The sequence below is a fragment of the Helianthus annuus genome, chromosome 2, assembly GCF_002127325.2.
Source record: "Helianthus annuus cultivar XRQ/B chromosome 2, HanXRQr2.0-SUNRISE, whole genome shotgun sequence".
NCBI lineage: Eukaryota > Viridiplantae > Streptophyta > Magnoliopsida > Asterales > Asteraceae > Helianthus > Helianthus annuus.
In genome coordinates, this window is record NC_035434.2 from 143,733,879 (window position 1) to 143,753,700 (window position 19,822).

The 19,822-nt window shown below is 37.5% G+C and overlaps 1 protein-coding gene across 2 annotated transcripts; it reads left to right on the forward strand.

Annotated features, from left to right (window-relative positions):
- The first annotated feature begins 993 nt into the window (after nucleotides 1–993).
- On the forward strand, nucleotides 994–13,091 carry LOC110923152 (Golgi SNAP receptor complex member 1-1). Of its 2 annotated transcripts, XM_022167335.2 has the most exons (6): nucleotides 1,019–1,211; nucleotides 1,559–1,690; nucleotides 3,272–3,502; nucleotides 4,879–5,046; nucleotides 12,122–12,235; nucleotides 12,331–13,091. In XM_022167335.2, the coding sequence occupies exons 3-6, from the start codon at nucleotides 3,305–3,307 to the stop codon at nucleotides 12,442–12,444; spliced, it is 594 nt and encodes a 197-aa protein (XP_022023027.1). In that variant the 5' UTR covers nucleotides 1,019–1,211; nucleotides 1,559–1,690; nucleotides 3,272–3,304; the 3' UTR covers nucleotides 12,445–13,091. The 2 variants fall into 2 exon arrangements, with proteins under 2 accessions (XP_022023021.1, XP_022023027.1); XM_022167329.2 differs by lacking the exon at nucleotides 1,559–1,690 and having other exon boundaries at nucleotides 994–1,211.
- The last annotated feature ends 6,731 nt before the right edge of the window (nucleotides 13,092–19,822 follow it).

A 19,822-nucleotide genomic window follows, 5' to 3' on the forward strand; every position in this document is an offset into this window, starting at 1 on the left:
CCTGTTATTGACACGAAACCCGTTAAGGTTAAACACGAAACCTGCTAACTTCGTGTAGGTTTGTGTCGTGCTATCAAACCCTACAAAAGTGAATAGTGTTTGAGACACAACTTAAATTTGCTAATTAATATATAGGAAATTTTATTTTAAGATAACAAAAAGTTATTTACCAACAAAAAAATATAATATAATCGTTTTTAAATTTGTGAAATTTATATCGTTGTCTTTAAACCTTCATAGGATATGAGAGTATGAAGTATGAGTAGAAAGAAAATGATGGTAGTCATATAACAAATTGTATAAACGAAATTGGTGTTGGCCCAAATTTACACACACATAGACTAAATAACCTTATTCCAATATACATCATAGACCTTTACTTGCTATATAAGAACCTTACTTGTTAATTGGACATTTATATTTATATATATTTAAAGGCCATGTCTAGGAATGGTGCTCGATAGTTCGCTGTTGGCCTGAACACATTACGATTTTACTCACAGTTTAGAATTACGATTTTGTCCACAGTTCAAAATTACAATTCTGCCCCCAATTTATAATTACAGTCAAACTCATAATTACAGTCTTGTCAGCGTTGTAACTTTTGACAAATTATAATTTTACCTCTAGTCAAAATTACAATTTTGCCCTTAGGTCAAAATTACAATTTTGATGCAGTCTTGTTATCGTTGTAGCTTTTAATAAATTACGATTTTACCCTAGTCAAAATTACGATTTCCCCCAATTCAAAATTACAGTGTTGCCATTGTTTTATTTTTTTAGCAAACATATGGTAATGTTTTGTCTAATTGGTTGACTCGATGTAACTTTTATTTGTTAGCACTTGCTTATTGGTCTGACAAATTACAATTTTTTATTTTTTTCTAGCAAAACTTCGATAGTATTTTCTTTAATTGATTAAAAAATATTTGGTTTAACGTCACGCAACAACGCAAACGGAACATAAAACTAGTTACGATTAAAATCATTAAATTGAGACAAACAATACAATTTCATTTGATGATGAACAAATGAAATAGTTTTTTTTTTCTTCTTCATCTTGAAGCAAGCGTTTCTTTCTGTGGTCTGAAAACGATTGAAAAGAAAACAAGAATCGAATCGATCGGGAGGAAAGGAAAGGAACCCAGTTTCCTCCCTCCTTTCGATTTCTCATGGATACGCAAACTTCTTGGGATTCCTTGCGAAAACAGGTTCTTTTCTTTCCATTATTCCTCATCCTTAAATAAATCTCCAATTTTCTACTTTCAATCTGTCATCTAATTATCTTTGGTTTCTGTGATTGACGTCGTTATAGCGCCAGTTTTTTATCTTTAATTTTAGGCAAGGGGAATGATTGGATAAATTAGGGTTTTATAGACCGAAACAGTTAAGATTGTGTTGAAATTGCTACTTCTGTTTTAACCACATTATCGATGATTGATTTGAGGCAGATTGAAGCTTGTTGAATCTCACAATTTGTCATCATGTCATACCTTGAGGTTTTTAGATGTATATAAATACATATAGATGATGCATGTACGTGTATATATATATATAGGGAGTGTTCAATTCAGAACCAAGAACTGCATAATCTACTTGTACGTGGTGCTTTGAATGTGATACGATAGACAATTACGCCACATTTTCTCTCTTCCCAACTAGCAATTTTACTCCCCACGCTTTTCGAAAGGTAAATTTACTTGAATTTATACTGTCTAATCAAAACGTATATATATTTGACTTTACTCGTTTTTGAACAAATTTTATGTCAACCGAAAACGTACATCAAAATAAGCACAAAAACGTATTATATTTGACCTGACTCGATGTAGACCAACTTGAATGTATACGGACATATTTGATATAAAGTTTTAAGTATTCATTGGGTATATTTGATATTTTTTATTGCGTAAGTATGGTACCACGATAAAATATAATTATAATTAGGAAAGCGTTGATGCCGAACACATGTGCGCAATAATTTTAGATCCAGTACAAGAGAAAGAGACTATTATATAACCGTATTACAACTATATATAGCTTAACGTAGTATACAAATGATGATGCACTTGTTACATTCTTTAGTTGATATTGATGTTTCTTTAGTTAATATTATTTGGGTAGTAAAATCATTAACTTAATAAACAATACAAATGATGAAGGAACAAATGAAATAGTTTTCTTCGTCTTCGGTGCCAGTTAGGCCTGTAAATAAATCGAACGAACACGAACATAGACATGTTCATGTTCGTTCATTGACATTAACCAAACACGAACACGAACATATAATCGAACCCATTTTTTTTATCATGTTTGTTTATTAAGAAAATGGGCATGTTCGTGTTCGTTTATGTTCGTTCGTTTAAAACCTAAACGAACAGTTTACGAACATAAACAAACAAACTTAAACAAACGTAATTTAACAAACAATAAACAACATAAATGAACATAAAGTATTTTTTTTTTTTTTCAAATAAATTAGTGATTGATTACGATAAATTCCATTGGAAAACCCATTTTATTAGTTATTACTAGAAAGGCCAATTACCAGTTAGTTATATTTATATAAGTAGTTGCAAAGTTTCTTTTATGTTTAATATTTAAATAAATATAACTACTTATGTATTTAAATTCGAGCGAACGTAAACGGACATTCATGGACATTGAACGAACAAAACGTGTGTTCATGTTCGTTTGTTTATTATATAAACGAACATACACGAACTTCCTGCCGAACAAGTTCACAAATAGTTCATGAACACTCGGTTCGTTTACAGGCCTAGAGCCAGTTTTTATCGTTTATTTTAGGTTTTGTTAGGCAAGGGGAATGCTTAAATAAATTAGGGTTTTATAGACACCCATGAGTGGATCTAGACTGGAACAATAGCATTAACAATGATTGACGCGAAGCAGAATAAAGTTTATTTAATCTGTTGAATCTCACAATTTGTGATTACGTCATGAGTTTCTTTATGTATATAAACGCATATAGATGCGTGTATACTCTCTGTGTGTATGGTATATAGGGAGTGTTCAAATCACGAGCAAGGACTATGTTTAGAACTGTGAGAATCGTATAATACACTTGTACGTGGTGCTTTGAATGTGATACATAAGACGGTTACGAAACCGCCACATCTTTTCTCTTCCACTAACTTGATTATCTTTAATGGATTATGTACACGTTTGAATTTATTTTAAGTATGATGCTGACCTTTTTGTATGTTGCAGTTTGACTTAAACTCTAGTTTATTGTGTTTTATCTACGTAGGCAAGGAATCTCGAAGCAGAGTTGGATGATCAAATGCATATGTATCGTAAACTAGTATCTACAAAAGTCGATGATGGTAACGACGGTAATCTTGGGTCCAACATAGAACAGCTACTTAAACGGCTACATCAAGTAATTTCACAAATGCAAGCTTGGGTGTCATCTGGTGGGTCCGAAATATTTTCTCACACGTTAACTCGTCATCAGGAAATTCATCATGATCTTACTCAGGTACTTCTATTTCTATGTTGTTTATTGTTTCTTTCATCCATAGGTGAACACTTTTATTAAGTTTACTATACGACTTTTTGAACATACCACAATTCCATGACTCAAGGGTTGCAAATGAACCGAACGAACACGCACGTTCATTAATGAAATTATATCTTAAAGAACTGTTCATGAACACTTACCGAACGAGATTTTATGTTCGTGTTCGTTTATTAAGGAAATGAACGTGTTCTTGTTCGTTTGTGTTCGTTCGTTAAGTTTAGGTAACGAACGAACGCAAATGAGCGTTCATGAGAAACGAATGATCATGAACACAAATGGGCTCAAAAAGCCGTTCATAAACACAACAAAAAAGAACATGTATTAATTTTGAATAAAATCAGTATCTTTCATCACAAATATTACGTAGATCCACCCATAGTATACAGTATACTAACCTAATATTTTATTAGCGTGAATTTTGAAGTATCGAACCATACTTATCAAAGGCGCGAAGCGCTCTCAAGGCGCTTACGCTCCGCTTAGGGCCTAGACGATAGGCGCAAAAAAAGCGTGGGCCTGATAAAAGAAAGCGCACTTAAATATTTTTTTTTTTAAAAAAAGTTCATTAAAGCAATAAAGTACTCAAAACCAAAACCAAAACCAAAATGTTCATACTCGCACTTAAAAAGTCTCAGATTAAAAAAATACTCAAAACCAACATATTAATATTCGAAAACAAAAAGTTCATTAAAGTAATAAAAGAGTAAAACTTGAAAGCAAAAAAATACTGCAGAAAAAGCCCTATAAATACTGTAGAAAAAGTAGAATTTACGAATTAATACGCACTGAATATTACCAAACGAGATTTTGATCTTTAGTGATATCATTTGTTAGTAAAAGCCCTATAAATACTGCAGAAAAGGGGATATTACGAATTAATAAAAAAAATATTAAATATCATTAGGATTTAGGCTGCGCTATAATTAGCTTGGAAGCAAAAGCGCAATTACTGGGAATCGCCCAGAAAAAACGCCTAGGCGCCAAAAGTGCACGCTTTTGATAACTATGTATTGAACACAAACGAACACGTTACCAAACGTTCACGAACATAAACAAACGAACGTGACATCTGTTCATGTTCTCGTTCACGGTTCATTTAAATAAACGAACACAAACGAACTTCCCGCCAAACGGTTCACGAACTGTTCGCTGAACATTCAGTTCATTTGCAGCCCTACATGACAAAAGCATCAAACCTTCAGACATTTAAGTAAACGAGGGGCATACACAATAGTCATCTGTTATTTATTGCATTGGGTTTTTTTAAATCTTAAATACTTGTATTAATATCTGCTGCTTGACAATATTAAGCTTTGTTGACTGTACTATTATAGGAGTTCAATCGACTTCGTTCTAGCCTTAGAGCTAAAAGAGAGCATGCATCACTGCTAGAAGATTTCAGGGAGTTTGACAGAGCGAGATCAGATATAGAAGAGGGCAGAGGGTCCCACGAGCAGTCTCTTCTTAAGGAGCGTGCCACTCTCATGAGAAATACGGGACAGGTGCGTTGAATACATTTCTTGTTTAGATTTGTTGCTCTGCGTCCATTTTTAGTATCTGATGTAGAGAATGAGTTGATAAAGAAAGATTTTATAGAAGCAATGTTTGAAATAGCATATCGAGTGACTTTCTAATACGGGTGGGCACAAAGTTCTGAAAACTGACAAACGATACTTTATGTGTTTGGGTCTAGTCGTATTTTTTTTTGGTGATTACTTTCTGAATTTATTAGAGTTTATGTTTATCATAGTTGTTAAAAGCCATCGCCTCTTGCGCCTAGGCCCAGTTTCCTAGCAAGGCGAGGCAATTGCGCCTTAAGTCAAGGCAATTGCGCTTTAATTCTCCAGGTGATGGATCATGCGCATATTCCAGCGAGATTCCTAGATTCTGGACAGTTTCCGGCCAAATTCTCTAAATTCTGGCAAGATTCCAGCTAGATTTCTATTTTATCTAACGAAAACTATTTTTCTACACTAATAAACTAGCATTTATAACTTTTGGTACTAAAGAGACGATATAAAATGTTATATGATAGCTTTAGTTTTATTTTATTTGAAGAATCGTATTAATTTTCTATTATATTAAAATGTTTCAAGTTTTTTTGCTGTGCGCTTTTTTTTCTCAGGCCCACGCTTTTTTTGCGCCTTGCGGCTAGGCCCCAGGCGAGACCTATGCGCCTTGAGTGCGCCTAACGCCTTTAATAACTATGATGTTTATCATGTCTTTAAGTCAATTCAGGTCTTCAAAATCGATACTCTCTTGGTCTCACCAGTCACTGATTTCAAGTTCAGAATTTGATCGATTTTGCTTGTCAAAATCAAGCTGACCTCTATGTATAAGGCCAATCGATATTGACTTGATGGTTACGTATGAAAGATTGTAATGGTGTAAAATCTTGATGATGTTATTGAATAACTGAAACCCCTTATATAGGGGAAAATACAATCATCTAAAAATACAGGAGATATCTACAATATCTACACCAATAATAAAGATAATACTAAACATATAAAAATACATAATAATTATCGCTAAGACACCCCCGCAGTTTGAGCGGGCGGTGGACAGACGCTCAAGCTGGACCGAAAAGACTGGAAGAGCTGCCGCGACAAACCCTTGGTAAAAATATCTGCATATTGAAAAGCCGAAGGCACGTGCAAAACCCGAATGTCACCCACACGCACTTTATCTCGGACAAAATGAATATCAATCTCAATGTGTTTAGTACGCTGATGTTGGACCGGGTTATTGGACAAGTAAACGGCAGAAACATTGTCGCAATAGACAACTGAAGCTTGTTTCAAAGGCGTAAGCAGCTCGAATAACAAATTACGAATCCAAGTAACCTCTGCCACAGCATTTGCTACCCCGCGATATTCCGCTTCAGCACTTGACCTGGATACTGTAGGCTGTCGTTTAGACGACCACGATAGAAGGTTGTCACCAAGGAAGACACAATAGCCTGAGGTAGAACGACGTGAATCGGGACAACCACCCCAATCCGCATCAGAATAAGCAACCAGCGAATGGGAGGAGGATTTAATAATCCGAATACCATAGTCAACGGTCCCCTGAATATACCGAATGATGCGCTTCATGAAGGCAAAGTGCGAGTCCCGTGGCTCATGCATGAATAAACAAACTTGTTGAACAGCATAAGAGAGGTCAGGTCTGGTGAAGGTCAAGTACTGTAATGCACCAGCCAAGCTGCGATATAAAGTGGGGTCTGCAAATAGAGGGCCATCAGTGGCACTCAGCTTGGAAGACAAGTCAACGGGAGTGGTACATGGCTTACACTCTGTCATAGAGGCCCGTGCAATAATATCCTTAGCATACTGTGACTGTGTTAAAAATATGCCGTTGCCGGTATACTTCACCGAGATACCCAAGAAATGATTAAGACGACCCAAATCCGTCATAGCAAACTCTCGAGAAAGAGTGGAGATGATATTATGAAGTAAAGTGTCATTCGATGCCGTAAGGATAATATCATCTACATATAATAACAGATAAGCAATATTACCAGCCCCCTGATGATAGACAAACAAAGAGTTGTCGCACGCACTGCTTCGGAACCCCTGTGTAAGAATAAAATTGGCAAACCGTGTGTACCATGCCCTCGGTGCCTGCTTGAGTCCGTATAACGATTTTTTCAAGTGACAAACGTGATGCGGGAAACGACGATCAACAAAACCTGGTGGTTGATGCATGTATACGGTCTCATTTAAGTCCCCGTGCAAAAAAGCATTTTTAACATCCAATTGTCGTATCGACCAAGACCTAGAAACCGCCAAAGAGAGAACGGTACGAATCGTGCTCGGTTTAACAACTGGGCTAAAGGTCTCATCACAATCAATGCCCGCAGTTTGAGAATTGCCATTTACCACTAATCGGGCCTTGTACCTTTCTAACGAACCATCAGATTTAAATTTGTGTTTAAATAACCACATGCAACGAATGACGGGATGGTCCGACGGTCGGGGGACTAATTCCCACGTTTCATTATCCTGTAATGCACTAAATTCAGCCTGCATAGCATGTAACCAATTCGGATCGGCAATGGCGTTGGCATAGGATTTTGGTATGGGAGACAGGGTAGGGGCGGTAAAGGCTGAATGAGTAGTGGAAGGATTATGACGCGACTTGGACCTCGTGGTCATGGGGTGACCTGAGGCCGAATGTTGGCTGTGGAAGGGTGCCGGAGGGACAGGGACAACGGGTTGGGACTGTGGTGGGACGGAAGACGGAGCAGCAGACGCTGCGGTGGTACCGGTAGCAGTTTGGGGTAGGCGGACTGGTTTTGGGCGACGGCTGTACGTAATTGGAAAAGGGGTGATAACGGATGGTTTAAGAGTAGGAGCCTTGAACGAAAAACCCAAGGGCAAGGAGTCGTCCAAGAATGAATAAGTGGATGGAGGTTGCGGAATTGTGTAAGGGAAAGTGCTCTCGTCAAAAGTGACGTGACGAGAGATTAAGACCTTACCGGTGGTAGGGTCGAAGCACCGATAACCTCTAAAGTCGGGGGGGTACCCGAGAAAAATGCAACGGACTGACCGAGGGTGTAATTTATGGGGTTGAGTGGCAGATGTGTTCGGGTAACAAGCACACCCAAAGACACGTAAGTGTTCGTATTCTGGGTGGCGAAGGTAGAGGACAAAAGTGGGTGTGTAAAAGTTAAGTCTTTTTGTGGGAAGTATATTATGAAGGTAGACGGCCGTGTGCATTGCTTCCACCCAAAAAATAGGTGGAAGGTTTGCGTGGATGAGCAGAGTACGTATGATGTCGTTGAGGCGACGAATCATACGTTCTGCACGGCCGTTTTGAGAAGAGGTCTGAGGGCACGCAAAACGAAATAATAGCCCTTGTTGGTCTGCAAAATTTTTAAAGGCTCGGTTATCAAACTCCCCCCCTAGGTCACATTGAAACGTTTTTATTTTTCTGCTAAACTGGGTAAAAATAAATTGGTGAAATTTAACAAATGTGGGGAACGTTTCTGATTTAAATTTTAACGGATAAACCCACACAAAATTGGAAAAATTGTCAATTAAAACCATATAATACTTGTAACCTGATTTACTTGTGACAGGTGATGTCCACAAGTCGCAATGAACAATATCAAACGGAGCAAACGTAAAAGAATTAGACGAATAAAAGGGTAAACGTTTACTATTTGATAAACGACAAGAGTTGCAAACATGAGATGAATGGTTCTGGTTACAAGAAAAATTAAAATTGCGACTTAAAATATTTAAAACTTCAGTGCCGGGGTGGCCAAGCCGATCATGCCAAGGTTGAGAACTGGAGGCGAGGAAAGTAGCTTGTGGTGGAAGTTGTGGAGGAGTGAAAGGATAGAGATCCCCGGTACTGTTGTGGCGAGACAGCAAGCGTTTAGTTTTGAGGTCCTTCAAAGAAAAACCAAATGGGTCAAATTCCACAGAAACGTTATTGTCACGAGTAAATCGTCTAACAGAAATTAAATTCTTAATTATGTTTGGGCTGTAAAGAACATTTGGTAAGATATATGTTCGATTGGGTAATGGGTGAAAGCCAGTGCCAGATCCGAGAATTGGTATATTATTGCCATTACCGACTAAAATAGATGCATTAATAGGATAAGAATGTGGGAGGATGATTTTACCTGGTTCCTGTGTAAGATGGGAGCCAGCACCTGTGTCCATGAGGTCATTATTCCAAGCAGAGTTAGATGGATTGAGCTGGACATGTGCTAGAGCAGCGCTGAGGTCAGCCGGACTTAATGCATTGAAACCAGTGGGCTGCGGCTGCGGCTGAGAATACTGGGCAGCAGTCGGATCGCTGAAGTGGGCCGGGTTATAACCTGCAAAATGGGCCGGGGCTGTTGGTGTGTTATTAGAATTGGGCTTCCATGGGTTTTGGGTTGGATATGGGCATGGTGGGGGAGTCCACCAAGCCCAGTTAGGAAAACTTGGGTTGGAGGCCCAAGGTGGATAAGAGTTACCCGCGTGACCAGAGCGACCCCTGCCTCGGCCCCTGCCTCGATAGTAAGAATTGCGGCCCCTACCTCTGCCTCGAGAAGCAACAGGAGGGTTATCGGACCCGCTGAAGTGTGGTTGCGAGGGCTGAGCAGGTGTAGCCGAGGTATTCTGAGAGACCCCTTGCTGCTGAGCGATTAAAACAGAGCTGCTGGAACGTTTTCGTGCCTCGATTCTGAGAACTTCATCATTAAGCATGGTAATAGCCTGATCCCAATCGACCCCTTGCTGATTGATCAGGGCTGCTGTAGTGTTATACTCCTCTGGAAGCCCGCGTACGAGCTGTAAGACCAGCCTGGAGTCTGAGACTGGCTGGTCGACATCGGCTAGCTGATTCGACAAGTCAGATAGTTGTTGACAATAGTCTTCCACTGAGGAACAGGAGCCGAGGGTTAGATTACAAAACCTGGTCTCGAGAGACGCGGCTCGTGCCTTTTTATTGCTGAGAAAAATCTTCTCCAACTTCACCCAGGTGGCGCGTGCAGTGGCCTCCGTGTCGAGGATGCGCTTCAAATAGTTGTCTGATACAGTGCTGAATATCCATTGCATAACCAGAGCATCGATCTCTTTCCACTGAGCATAATCATCAGCTGTCTCAGCCGGAGCAGGGGACCCGTCAATGTGATTCAGAACCTTATAAGCAACCGCATGTAAACGGAATAATTTCACCCAAGATGTGTAGGTGACGGTGGTACCATCAAGGGTTCTGATCTTGGTTTGAATGTTTGTGACCGAATAGGCCGGATGGAGAGGGTTGTTTTTGGGGTCGGCTGAAGAACTCGGGGCTGTGTTATCATCTTTTTTTGTCATGGTGGCTGGATCGAAGGTCTAGGGTTGCAGGAGGGTAAAAAAAATCGCAGGAGATGGCAGGGAGGAAACGTAGAGTTGAAGAAGATAGAGAGGGTATTCAGAACCGTAGCTCTGATACCATGAAAGATTGTAATGGTGTAAAATCTTGATGATGTTATTGAATAACTGAAACCCCTTATATAGGGGAAAATACAATCATCTAAAAATACAGGAGATATCTACAATATCTACACCAATAATAAAGATAATACTAAACATATAAAAATACATAATAATTATCGCTAAGAACGTATAGTAATCACAATTGAAAAAGTAAACGAACAAGATTGATAGAAAAATAAACAAGTTTCTGATTGAAACTTGAATACAGAATTACATTACGATGTTCGATCGATACGGAGGTTGAAACGGCGTGATGGTTTGCCACAACTTCCCAAACTGCTTGTTTCGTTGACACTCTAAACCTACGACGCATGACTGTCATGGGCTTGGGCTTTCAATGATCCAGCCATTGTCGTTCTTCGTTACACTTGGAAGCCTCGAATTGCACTAACCATTCTTTTGATGGAGTTAGATTGCTTCTGATATATGTTACAAAAGTTTAATCGTTTTTGTTTTTGCTGTTCGGTTACCCATAAGCCATAAATGATAGTTTGATATTGTACAGCGAATGCTTTTTAATGTGTCACTTGTGTTTGAGATTTTATCGTCTGTTCTCGATTGGTTCGGTTATTATTTTATAAGAAATTGACTCCACCTAGTTGGCTTTGGTTCTTCGGAAGTCGGAATTAAGATGACTTCTATGTATGAAGGCGTTGACGTCGGTCAAACCAAGTCATCTAAATCAAGACGACTTCTGTCAGTGTCAAGTCCAAGGTTGTGGGTTCGACCTGGTGGCTCATTCATTGTGGGTTCAAGTCCCATTTAAAACCAAAGTCAAGGGTGTGTTTACTATGTCTAAATTTATGTGTTTCGATCATTAAGAAATAGAACCAAGATCTGTTTTTCTCTGTTTTTACACACCCATATGCACATAGTTATTTTTATCGTTTATTATGTTGGTTCTAATCGTGTTTGTGGGTCACGGGTCAAAGTTTGGAGTCGGTTATTTTTTGTTGGGAAATTGGCCTCTAATAATCTCACCTAGACGGCTAGACCTTATTGGCCATTAATAATCCCACCTCAGAATATTCCCCACACTAGTCCCACCTTTCACCTATTTTTCCTACAATGGTCCCCCGTTAAAAAAACTTAACGGAGTTAAGTTTTTTTCCAAATTACAAACAGATTTTTTAGGGACTTTGATTAGAACGACGATACGAGTTTATTGATGTAAAACTTGCCTCGAAACGGTGCTCCAAACGATGAAAACGACGCTTCAATTCGGGTGTTTAAATTTCCAATTAACCAAAATCAAGTCACTTGGAGCACCATTTCGAAGTAAGTTTTACATCAATGGACTCATATCATCGTTCTGATCAAAAACCCTAAAAAATATGTTTGTAATTTGGAAAAAAGCTTAACTCCGTTAAGTTTTTTTAACGAGGGACCATTGTAGGAAAAATAGGTGAAAGGTGGGACTGGTGGGGGGGATATTCTGAGGTGGGATTATTAATGACCAATAAGGTCTAGGTGGGATTATTACAGGCCAATTCCCCTTTTTATTTTTGCCAATTATTTCTAAAATAGAATATAGTTAGTTTATAAATTATAAAATTACCTCATTGTTTTATCTAAAAGTTTCATGTTGATGCAGATGGACGGTGTGATATCACAAGCGCAAGAGACCCTTGGCTCGCTTGTATTTCAACGCTCGACGTTTAGAGGCGTTAATTCGAAACTTAGCAACGTTAGCAGCCGCCTTCCAACTGTAAGCATCACATTACAGCTGAACTAGACAACTAAAACATGGTATATTTCTTGTTACTAACATTTTTGCATGCACGGGTGTTATGTTTGTTACAGGTGAATAGCATTATCTCGGCAATAAACAAAAAGAAGTCTATGGACACCATCATTCTTTCTCTAGTCGCCTCGGTTTGCACTTTTTTAATTCTGATTTACTGGCTGACAAAATAGCAATTTGTCATCGTAGTCTTGTGATAGCGGCTGCTGCTGCTGCTGCACAATTTGGGGCTTTGAGGTATACATTATGTCATCAATTGATTGTAAAAATAATCTTTTTTTTGCCCATTCATGTATAGAATCAACAATTTTTTTTTTTTTTTTTTTGCAAAATACAAGGTTTGCCTAAGTGGTTTTACAACTCTGCTGGTACTTTTATATATATTGGAGGGTTCAAATAAGAAGAAAATTTTTGTAAGAATAAAAACGAATAAATTGCCATTTTAGTCCCTGAGGTTTTGACCAAAATTGCCACTTTAGTCCAAATAGTTTTTTTCTTGTCATTTTAGTCCAAATAGTTTTGTTCTCTGCCATTTTAGTCTCTGACTTTTATCATTTTTTGCCATTTTCATCTCCCACCACCACCACCTCCCACCACCCACCCCATCACAACCTTCTATCATCGCCACAACCTGCCTGCACCGTCACCACCCACCCCACCATCATCACCACCCATCATTTCCACCACCACCGGCCACTTTTCCGCCACCCACGTCATCAACCAACACCACCGCCATCATCGTAAAACCAACAACCACCGCCATCATCTTCACTGTAAACCGGCACAACACCATCCCCATACCATCGCACCTGCAAAAAAAGAAAGAAAAATATAGTTTGACCAAAATTCACCTAAGTTAACTAAATTTTTTGAATGGATTTAGTGGGTTGGATGAAAATGACAAAATGACAAAAGTGAGGGACTAAAATGACAGAAAACAAAACTATTTGAACTAAAATGGCAGAAAACAAAACTATTTGGGACTAAAATGGCAGAAAACAAAACTATTTGGTCGCAAAACTACCTTAGAACATTTTTTACGAGTCAACTACTAACAAGAACAAGAAAACTATGTTATCGTGTAACTTTGATCTTTAGTTGCAATTGATGTTTTTGTTTTAAAGTCTAGTTGGCATGCTTCACTGTATATATTGAAATGATTATGTGTAAACATAATTGAGGTTTGGTTTGGTTTGTTTTTTTTTTTTTTTGGCTTTTAATCATTGTTGTAGATGTAGTTTTTGTTTCAGTGTTCAATGCAAAACCTTGAGCTCATTTGAATCTAGCCTACAAATAATGAACCAAGCTTAGATATGCCGAGTTTTTGTACTCGGGTGTGCTTATATATATTTTTTTTCTCATGCTACTTGTTGGAATAATCCACTACTTCAAAGGTAAAATCATGTAAATGCTAGAGATGTTCACGGTCCTGATCGGTTGATTTTGACGGGATGTCTGGACCGAATAGGACCGTGAACTGGCCATAACGGCTCGGTTTTAACGGTTTGGGCCGGTATTTTCTAGAACTAGGAATCATACAAGTTTTGTTTTCAAAATCTTTGAAAGGTAATGGTAGGGTAAAAAAGAGAAGATTGAATGTTTTACCCAGGAAAGAGATTTACTAAAAAAGTAAGGAAAAAACCTAAAGCATGAAATTGGTTTTCTTTTTTTTTTTTTTTTTTTTTAACGGTAAATTTCTTTACTCCTGTCGTCTGTGGGATGTGGGATTCGAACCCAAGACTTCCCCTCCCAAAGTGTTTTAAAGGCATTGCCTTTGCCAATGGACCACCACCCCATTGGTAAGATTATATAGATTCGTTGATTTTTTTAGATTTTTTTTCATATATGTATATTTAATTCTTATTTTCTATTAAGATTATATAGATTCGTTGATTTTTTCCTTTTATTTAAGTTGTATATATATACTCGTATATGTGAAAAATAAATTAAAATGTTAATAGGATAGATGACTTGACACCTATTTGATCACCCGATCGGTTCCAAAACAGTAGGCTGAATGGTTAAACCTAATTTTTCAAACAGCAAACCGAAGCGTATCGCTCTTAACCCAACCGGATCAGTTGATTTAGCTCGCTTTGTACGGTTCCATCGGTTTAAGAATGTCTAAACAACCCTAGTAAATGCTCACTTTATGGAACAAACCATCTAAATCACACTTGACCAACCGTAGGAAATTCTATCCTTTTCGACTCTTGATAACGTTACACAGTAACATCTAGACTAGTCAATCAATATACGAAATGCCTAAAAACATAAAGTACATTTTTAGGGAAGACGAGTACATTCAGTAAAAGTCAGGGTAGCAGACTTAAAAACGTGATTTATGTTTTTTTTGAGTCAGATGATGAATTCTGAATAATTGATATTTTCTAGATATACATGCATCTTTCATTAAAAAAGAGTTGATTTTTCAGATTTTAGTGGAAGGAATGCATTTAACTTTGTTTGGTGATATTTCATTACTTTTAAAGTGGGTACTTGGGTTGTTGGGGTAAATATGTCTTATGTTTTGTTTTTGGAAACAATTGGGGCTTGTTTTTTTGGACAGAGAAATCTTGTAAAGAGATTTGATCCACTTTTTGATTAGATTAGACTTCTATTAAATCATGTGGAATCATATGCTATGTTTAGTAACAACTCCCCTCTTGTCCCCTTTCTTTCAAATCAAATCATTTAATAATCTCTTTCCATAAGTAATAAATTTTATTTTTGAACGAAAAATTTGGATCACTTGGATCACAGACGGACCACTGGAGTATCATCGTGTCACAAATGAAAACACCCGATCATATCAATCTCCACTAGTCATAATGCATATACACAAATTCAGGAGAAAAACCCAATAAAAATGGGAAAACTCCCTTGTGGGAATCGAACCCAGGACCTATTGGTCTCAAAGCCTTATCCCACCCCAAAGATGCCCCACTAGGCATAATGCCTATACACCAATTCAGGAGGAAACCCAATAAATATGAGAAATCCCCCCTTGTGAGAATCGAACACAGAACCTATTGGTCTCAAAACATTATCTCATCCTAATCCTAAGATGCTACTAGGCTATAAAGAGATGGCCCATAACTAATAAATATCTAACCTACAAATAGATTTTTTCATTTTTTTCTGGTTTTAATTATTGACTTCTAGTTTGTTAAAATTGAATCCAGTCATTTGAATCAACAACTTAAATTTGTATTCGTATCAATGATAGCAACATATATTGAAAATAAATAAAAACAACAATATATTTTTTGAGTTAATCTTAGTTGATATATGATAATTTCTTTTGTAGTTATGAATAGAAAAGAACCACTAAGGCTATAAGGTGTGGTCATGACCCTCATGATCACCATGACACTCCACATCAGCGCCATGTCACCTACTTCTAATCCATCATCCAAAACCACTACCCTAAGGGTGTGGTCATGACTCAAACCACTATTATCTTACTTTAATTTATTTTTGTGAAAAAGAAAGAAAATATTAAATATGGAAAGTAGGCTCATGGTTGCCATGGTTTAATCCATGAGAATCATGGTGGATGATACAAAGGGGTGGTGTAGCAATCCATTAATGGTCCTACGTGGCGATTAATGACCCAACCATGCCCCTCACACCCTATAGCCTAATAATAAGTATAAAGATAAAAATGTAACAAGTTTTCAACAAAGTATTTCCCTTTTATGTAGGTAGTGCCTTTTAAGGTTCTAACCCCTTAATAATTCACCCAAAAGCCAATTCTATGTTATAATCAAATTAAATACAAGTAGACTTTATACAAGTAGACTTTTTAAATAGATAAAATAATTATAGCTCTGCAACTTTAACATTCTTTTAAATTCTAGTAACCAAATGGGAAAATGTGAATACGAGACTGTTACACATCTAATTTTAGATATGAAACTTATCAAGACGACGTAGTTTTGATTAAAACAAAAATTAAAAAACTGAATTCTTTTTATTTTAAGAAACTAAATCTCCATGAATCCCATCAATTTCGTTGATATTTGTTTCTTTCTCTCACAATTCGATATCATGCTCTGTCGTGAAGAACCATGAAACAATTAAAAATGCAAACCTTAAATTAGTTTGAAGAACCAAGAAATAATTAAAAATGCAAAGCTTAAATTAGTTTGAAGGGGAGCAGGAACGCAGATTAATTGATAAATTTCTAAATAACAAAAATATACAAATTGATAAATTTCTAAATAACAAAAATATACAAAGTGTAATTAAATTGGTTTCTACTGTTTCATTCGAAAGTAGCCGCTTTGATTTTTAATCCTTTATTATCCTTTTACTGTAATTCAATTTTAATGAAAGTATAGGGGTTGTTTGGCAACTTCTGAATAAGTAAGTGCTGAATCAGTAAAAGACTTGAACCATTATAATGCTTAACCGATCAGAGACAAATGTCTGACCAATTCAGATAAGAGGTCTTAACCTTAATCATTCAGAGGCAAATGTCTGAATCATTCATGTTCGTGAAACAAACAATCTGGACCATTAAGTGTTGAACCAACATTAAGAGTCTCATTAAGAGCTACACAAACAACCGCTTAGTTTTAAAAAGGTCTGAACCATTAGAAGATTCATTAAGAGCTAAACAAACAATCCCTTAGTTTTAATGATTAACTTTTTTAGTTATAGTTACAAGATAAAGTAATCAAGACGGTGTGATTTTATTAGTTATAGTTACAAGATAAAGTAATCAAAACGGCGCGTTTTTAATGTAAATGAATTAAAACGACGTATAATAGCCCCATATTTATTTTCCCCAACAAAATATTATGTTTAGAAAAAAGTCTTTATTCATAATTGACATACAAGTCAAATATTCGAGTTATCTGTCGCTTGTCATTCTCTTTTTACTTGAAAAAAAAATAGCCTTGAAGTTCTTTAAGTATGAAAATTTAATTAATGTGTTTTTTTTGAACGGCCAACGAATCCTTCAAATGGGTTACTGGCGAAATTCATCACATCGGGATACACTCGCCTCCGAACCGGGGAAAACCCTCACCTAGGGCTGAAGCCCGTGAACACTCGCCCGAAGGCACGATAGTGCGGTGAGGTAAAACCCGCTCAGTTCAAGGATCAAAATAGCGATCTCCACCTTTTCGTCTAGTCTCCCATCATCACCAGGTGCCGCAGAAAATAATGGGGAGATCAGAAATCGAACTTGAGTCCCTTAGAACACCAAGTCTTAACCTTACCACTCTACAACCACCTCATTAGCTAATTAGCTAATGTGTTGTTTAGTATGGAATTTTGTAGCTTAGAATTTTAGTTGATGTGTGTTAGGAAGAATTAAAAAGTCAACATTGCACATGATTAGGTCAAACATGGTCTCATTAGGTTAAAAATGATCAAGCATGACAAGTCCTACAAGCCCCAATGGTAGTTCAACAGACATAGAAGTCCCAAACACACACACACACAATGCCATACCATACCAATCTGACACATGTTTCCAAAGGATTCCATAGGCACACATTCAAACAAACAACGTAATTAGCCAAACTACCATCATCAGAGATAAACAAATAGAAATACATGTTGTATCACCTAATTAGGTTTTAATGTTTTATGTTATGGTGCCAAAGTTCTTCAAAATTGGTGGTGATCTTACTATTAACGGGCTTTGTCATGTGTTAGCGAGTTTTTATAGGTTACGCAATGTCCCATTAGTCCATAACAAACCATTTATGTGTTAATAACCTATGTTTTATTGTAAGTCCACCAATTTACCAATACTGGGTATTGCCGTGTTATAGTGAGTCGTTTTAGATTATACAAAGTCACATTAAGTCATAACAAGCCAATTAAGTATTAATGACCTTTGTTTGATGATAAGGCTAGACGGTATGGGGCTCGTCCACGGGTCGACATGGTTCGGCGAGGGGCCAGCACCCCCCCCCCCCCCCCCCCCCCCCCCCGGGGTCGTCCCCGTCGCAAACGTCGAACAGTCTTTCTCTCTCCCTCTCCATCTACTTACTCCCCCATCATTTTCTCTTTCTCATATAAAAAAATTAGTCTTCATTACAAATGTTAGACATTTATAATTTTATTGTTAGCCATGGTTGTCGTTGGTAATCACCAAACCACCACTGCCGCCGGTAATCATCGATTTCATATGCATGTTTTAGTTTCTGTGCGAACAAATAAACTCAGATTAACTCCAAAATGTTTTATTTCACAATCTGCATGTTACAAAATATACACCAGAAGTTTATAAAAAAAACGTTAACAAATAACGATCACATGATTACTTGAGAATGATGAGGGATTTCATCCACAAGAGACTGTATAGATATATAAAACGACAGAGATCCGTAGGGATGTTGAAGAAGATCACGATATCGTCATTATTGTCGGTGGTGTGAAGGTGAAATGGTGGCGGTGCTTTGGTAGGTTTGGAAGACAACTTCTCCATGTGGCGATGGCAAAAACAACAGCGATGGGGGAGGTCGTGTTGTCTCGGTTGATGGGGGTGGCTGTTGGCAATTTTTGGGTGATGGTTGTGGTTTTGTGGTGGTGGCAGAGACTAAGAAGACCAGTTTTGCTAGAAGGTTTTGCAAACCGGTTTCTTTTTGTTTAGAGTAAACTGTCATTTTTGGTCTCTGTAGTTTGATCACTTTTGCCACTTTAGTCCAAAACTCAAACTTTTTGCATCTGGGTCCCTGTGGTTTCAGTTTTATTGCCATTTTAGTCCAAAAATGAAATCAGATCATATTTGTCTTATAAAATCCTGCAATTTTGTCATTTTCCTCAGAGGCAAATCAGGTCATATTTGTCTTAAAAATTATGGTATTTATTTATAAAAAGAAATGATCATTTTGCCCATGCGGAAAATGACAAAATAGCAGGATTTTATAAGACAAATATGATATTATTTCATTTTTGGACCAAAATGGCAATAAAACTGAAACCACAGGGACCCAGATGTAAAAAGTTTGAGTTTTGGACTAAAGTGACAAAAGTGACCAAACCACAGGGACCAAAATGGCAGTTTACTCTTTTGTTTTAGATGGTTTTGCACATTTATGCAGTGCCCTTCTTATTTTGACTTCTTACAAAAGCTACCCTCAAACTTATTCTGGATATATCTAACAAAGTGACACATATTTATAATTTTCACATGTAACTAGTTGTTTACCATGCGCGCGCGTTGCGGTGCGCTAAACCAAATCGTTCTATAAGAATGACAAAACATGTCAAATAACAAAAAGTAACTCAAACTAAAACGTCACGTATTTTCGGTACCGGTTCGGCACCGGTATTCACCGATTTTTACCCTCAAATACAACCCCCGCCCAAGGGGCCACGCCGAAACTCAAGCCCACCCGGGGTGGTGACTTGGGCGTTTGTACCCAACCCACGACACAACCCCAGCCCCACACCCCATATTCTAATATTTCCTAGATTTTTTTTTAACACATAGCCGTTGGCAAACGGCTAGCACAAACGGCTACTTGTCTTGGCCAATGAGATCCCGCCATGTCATCTTGATAGCCCCGCCCAACGCTCGGGCTG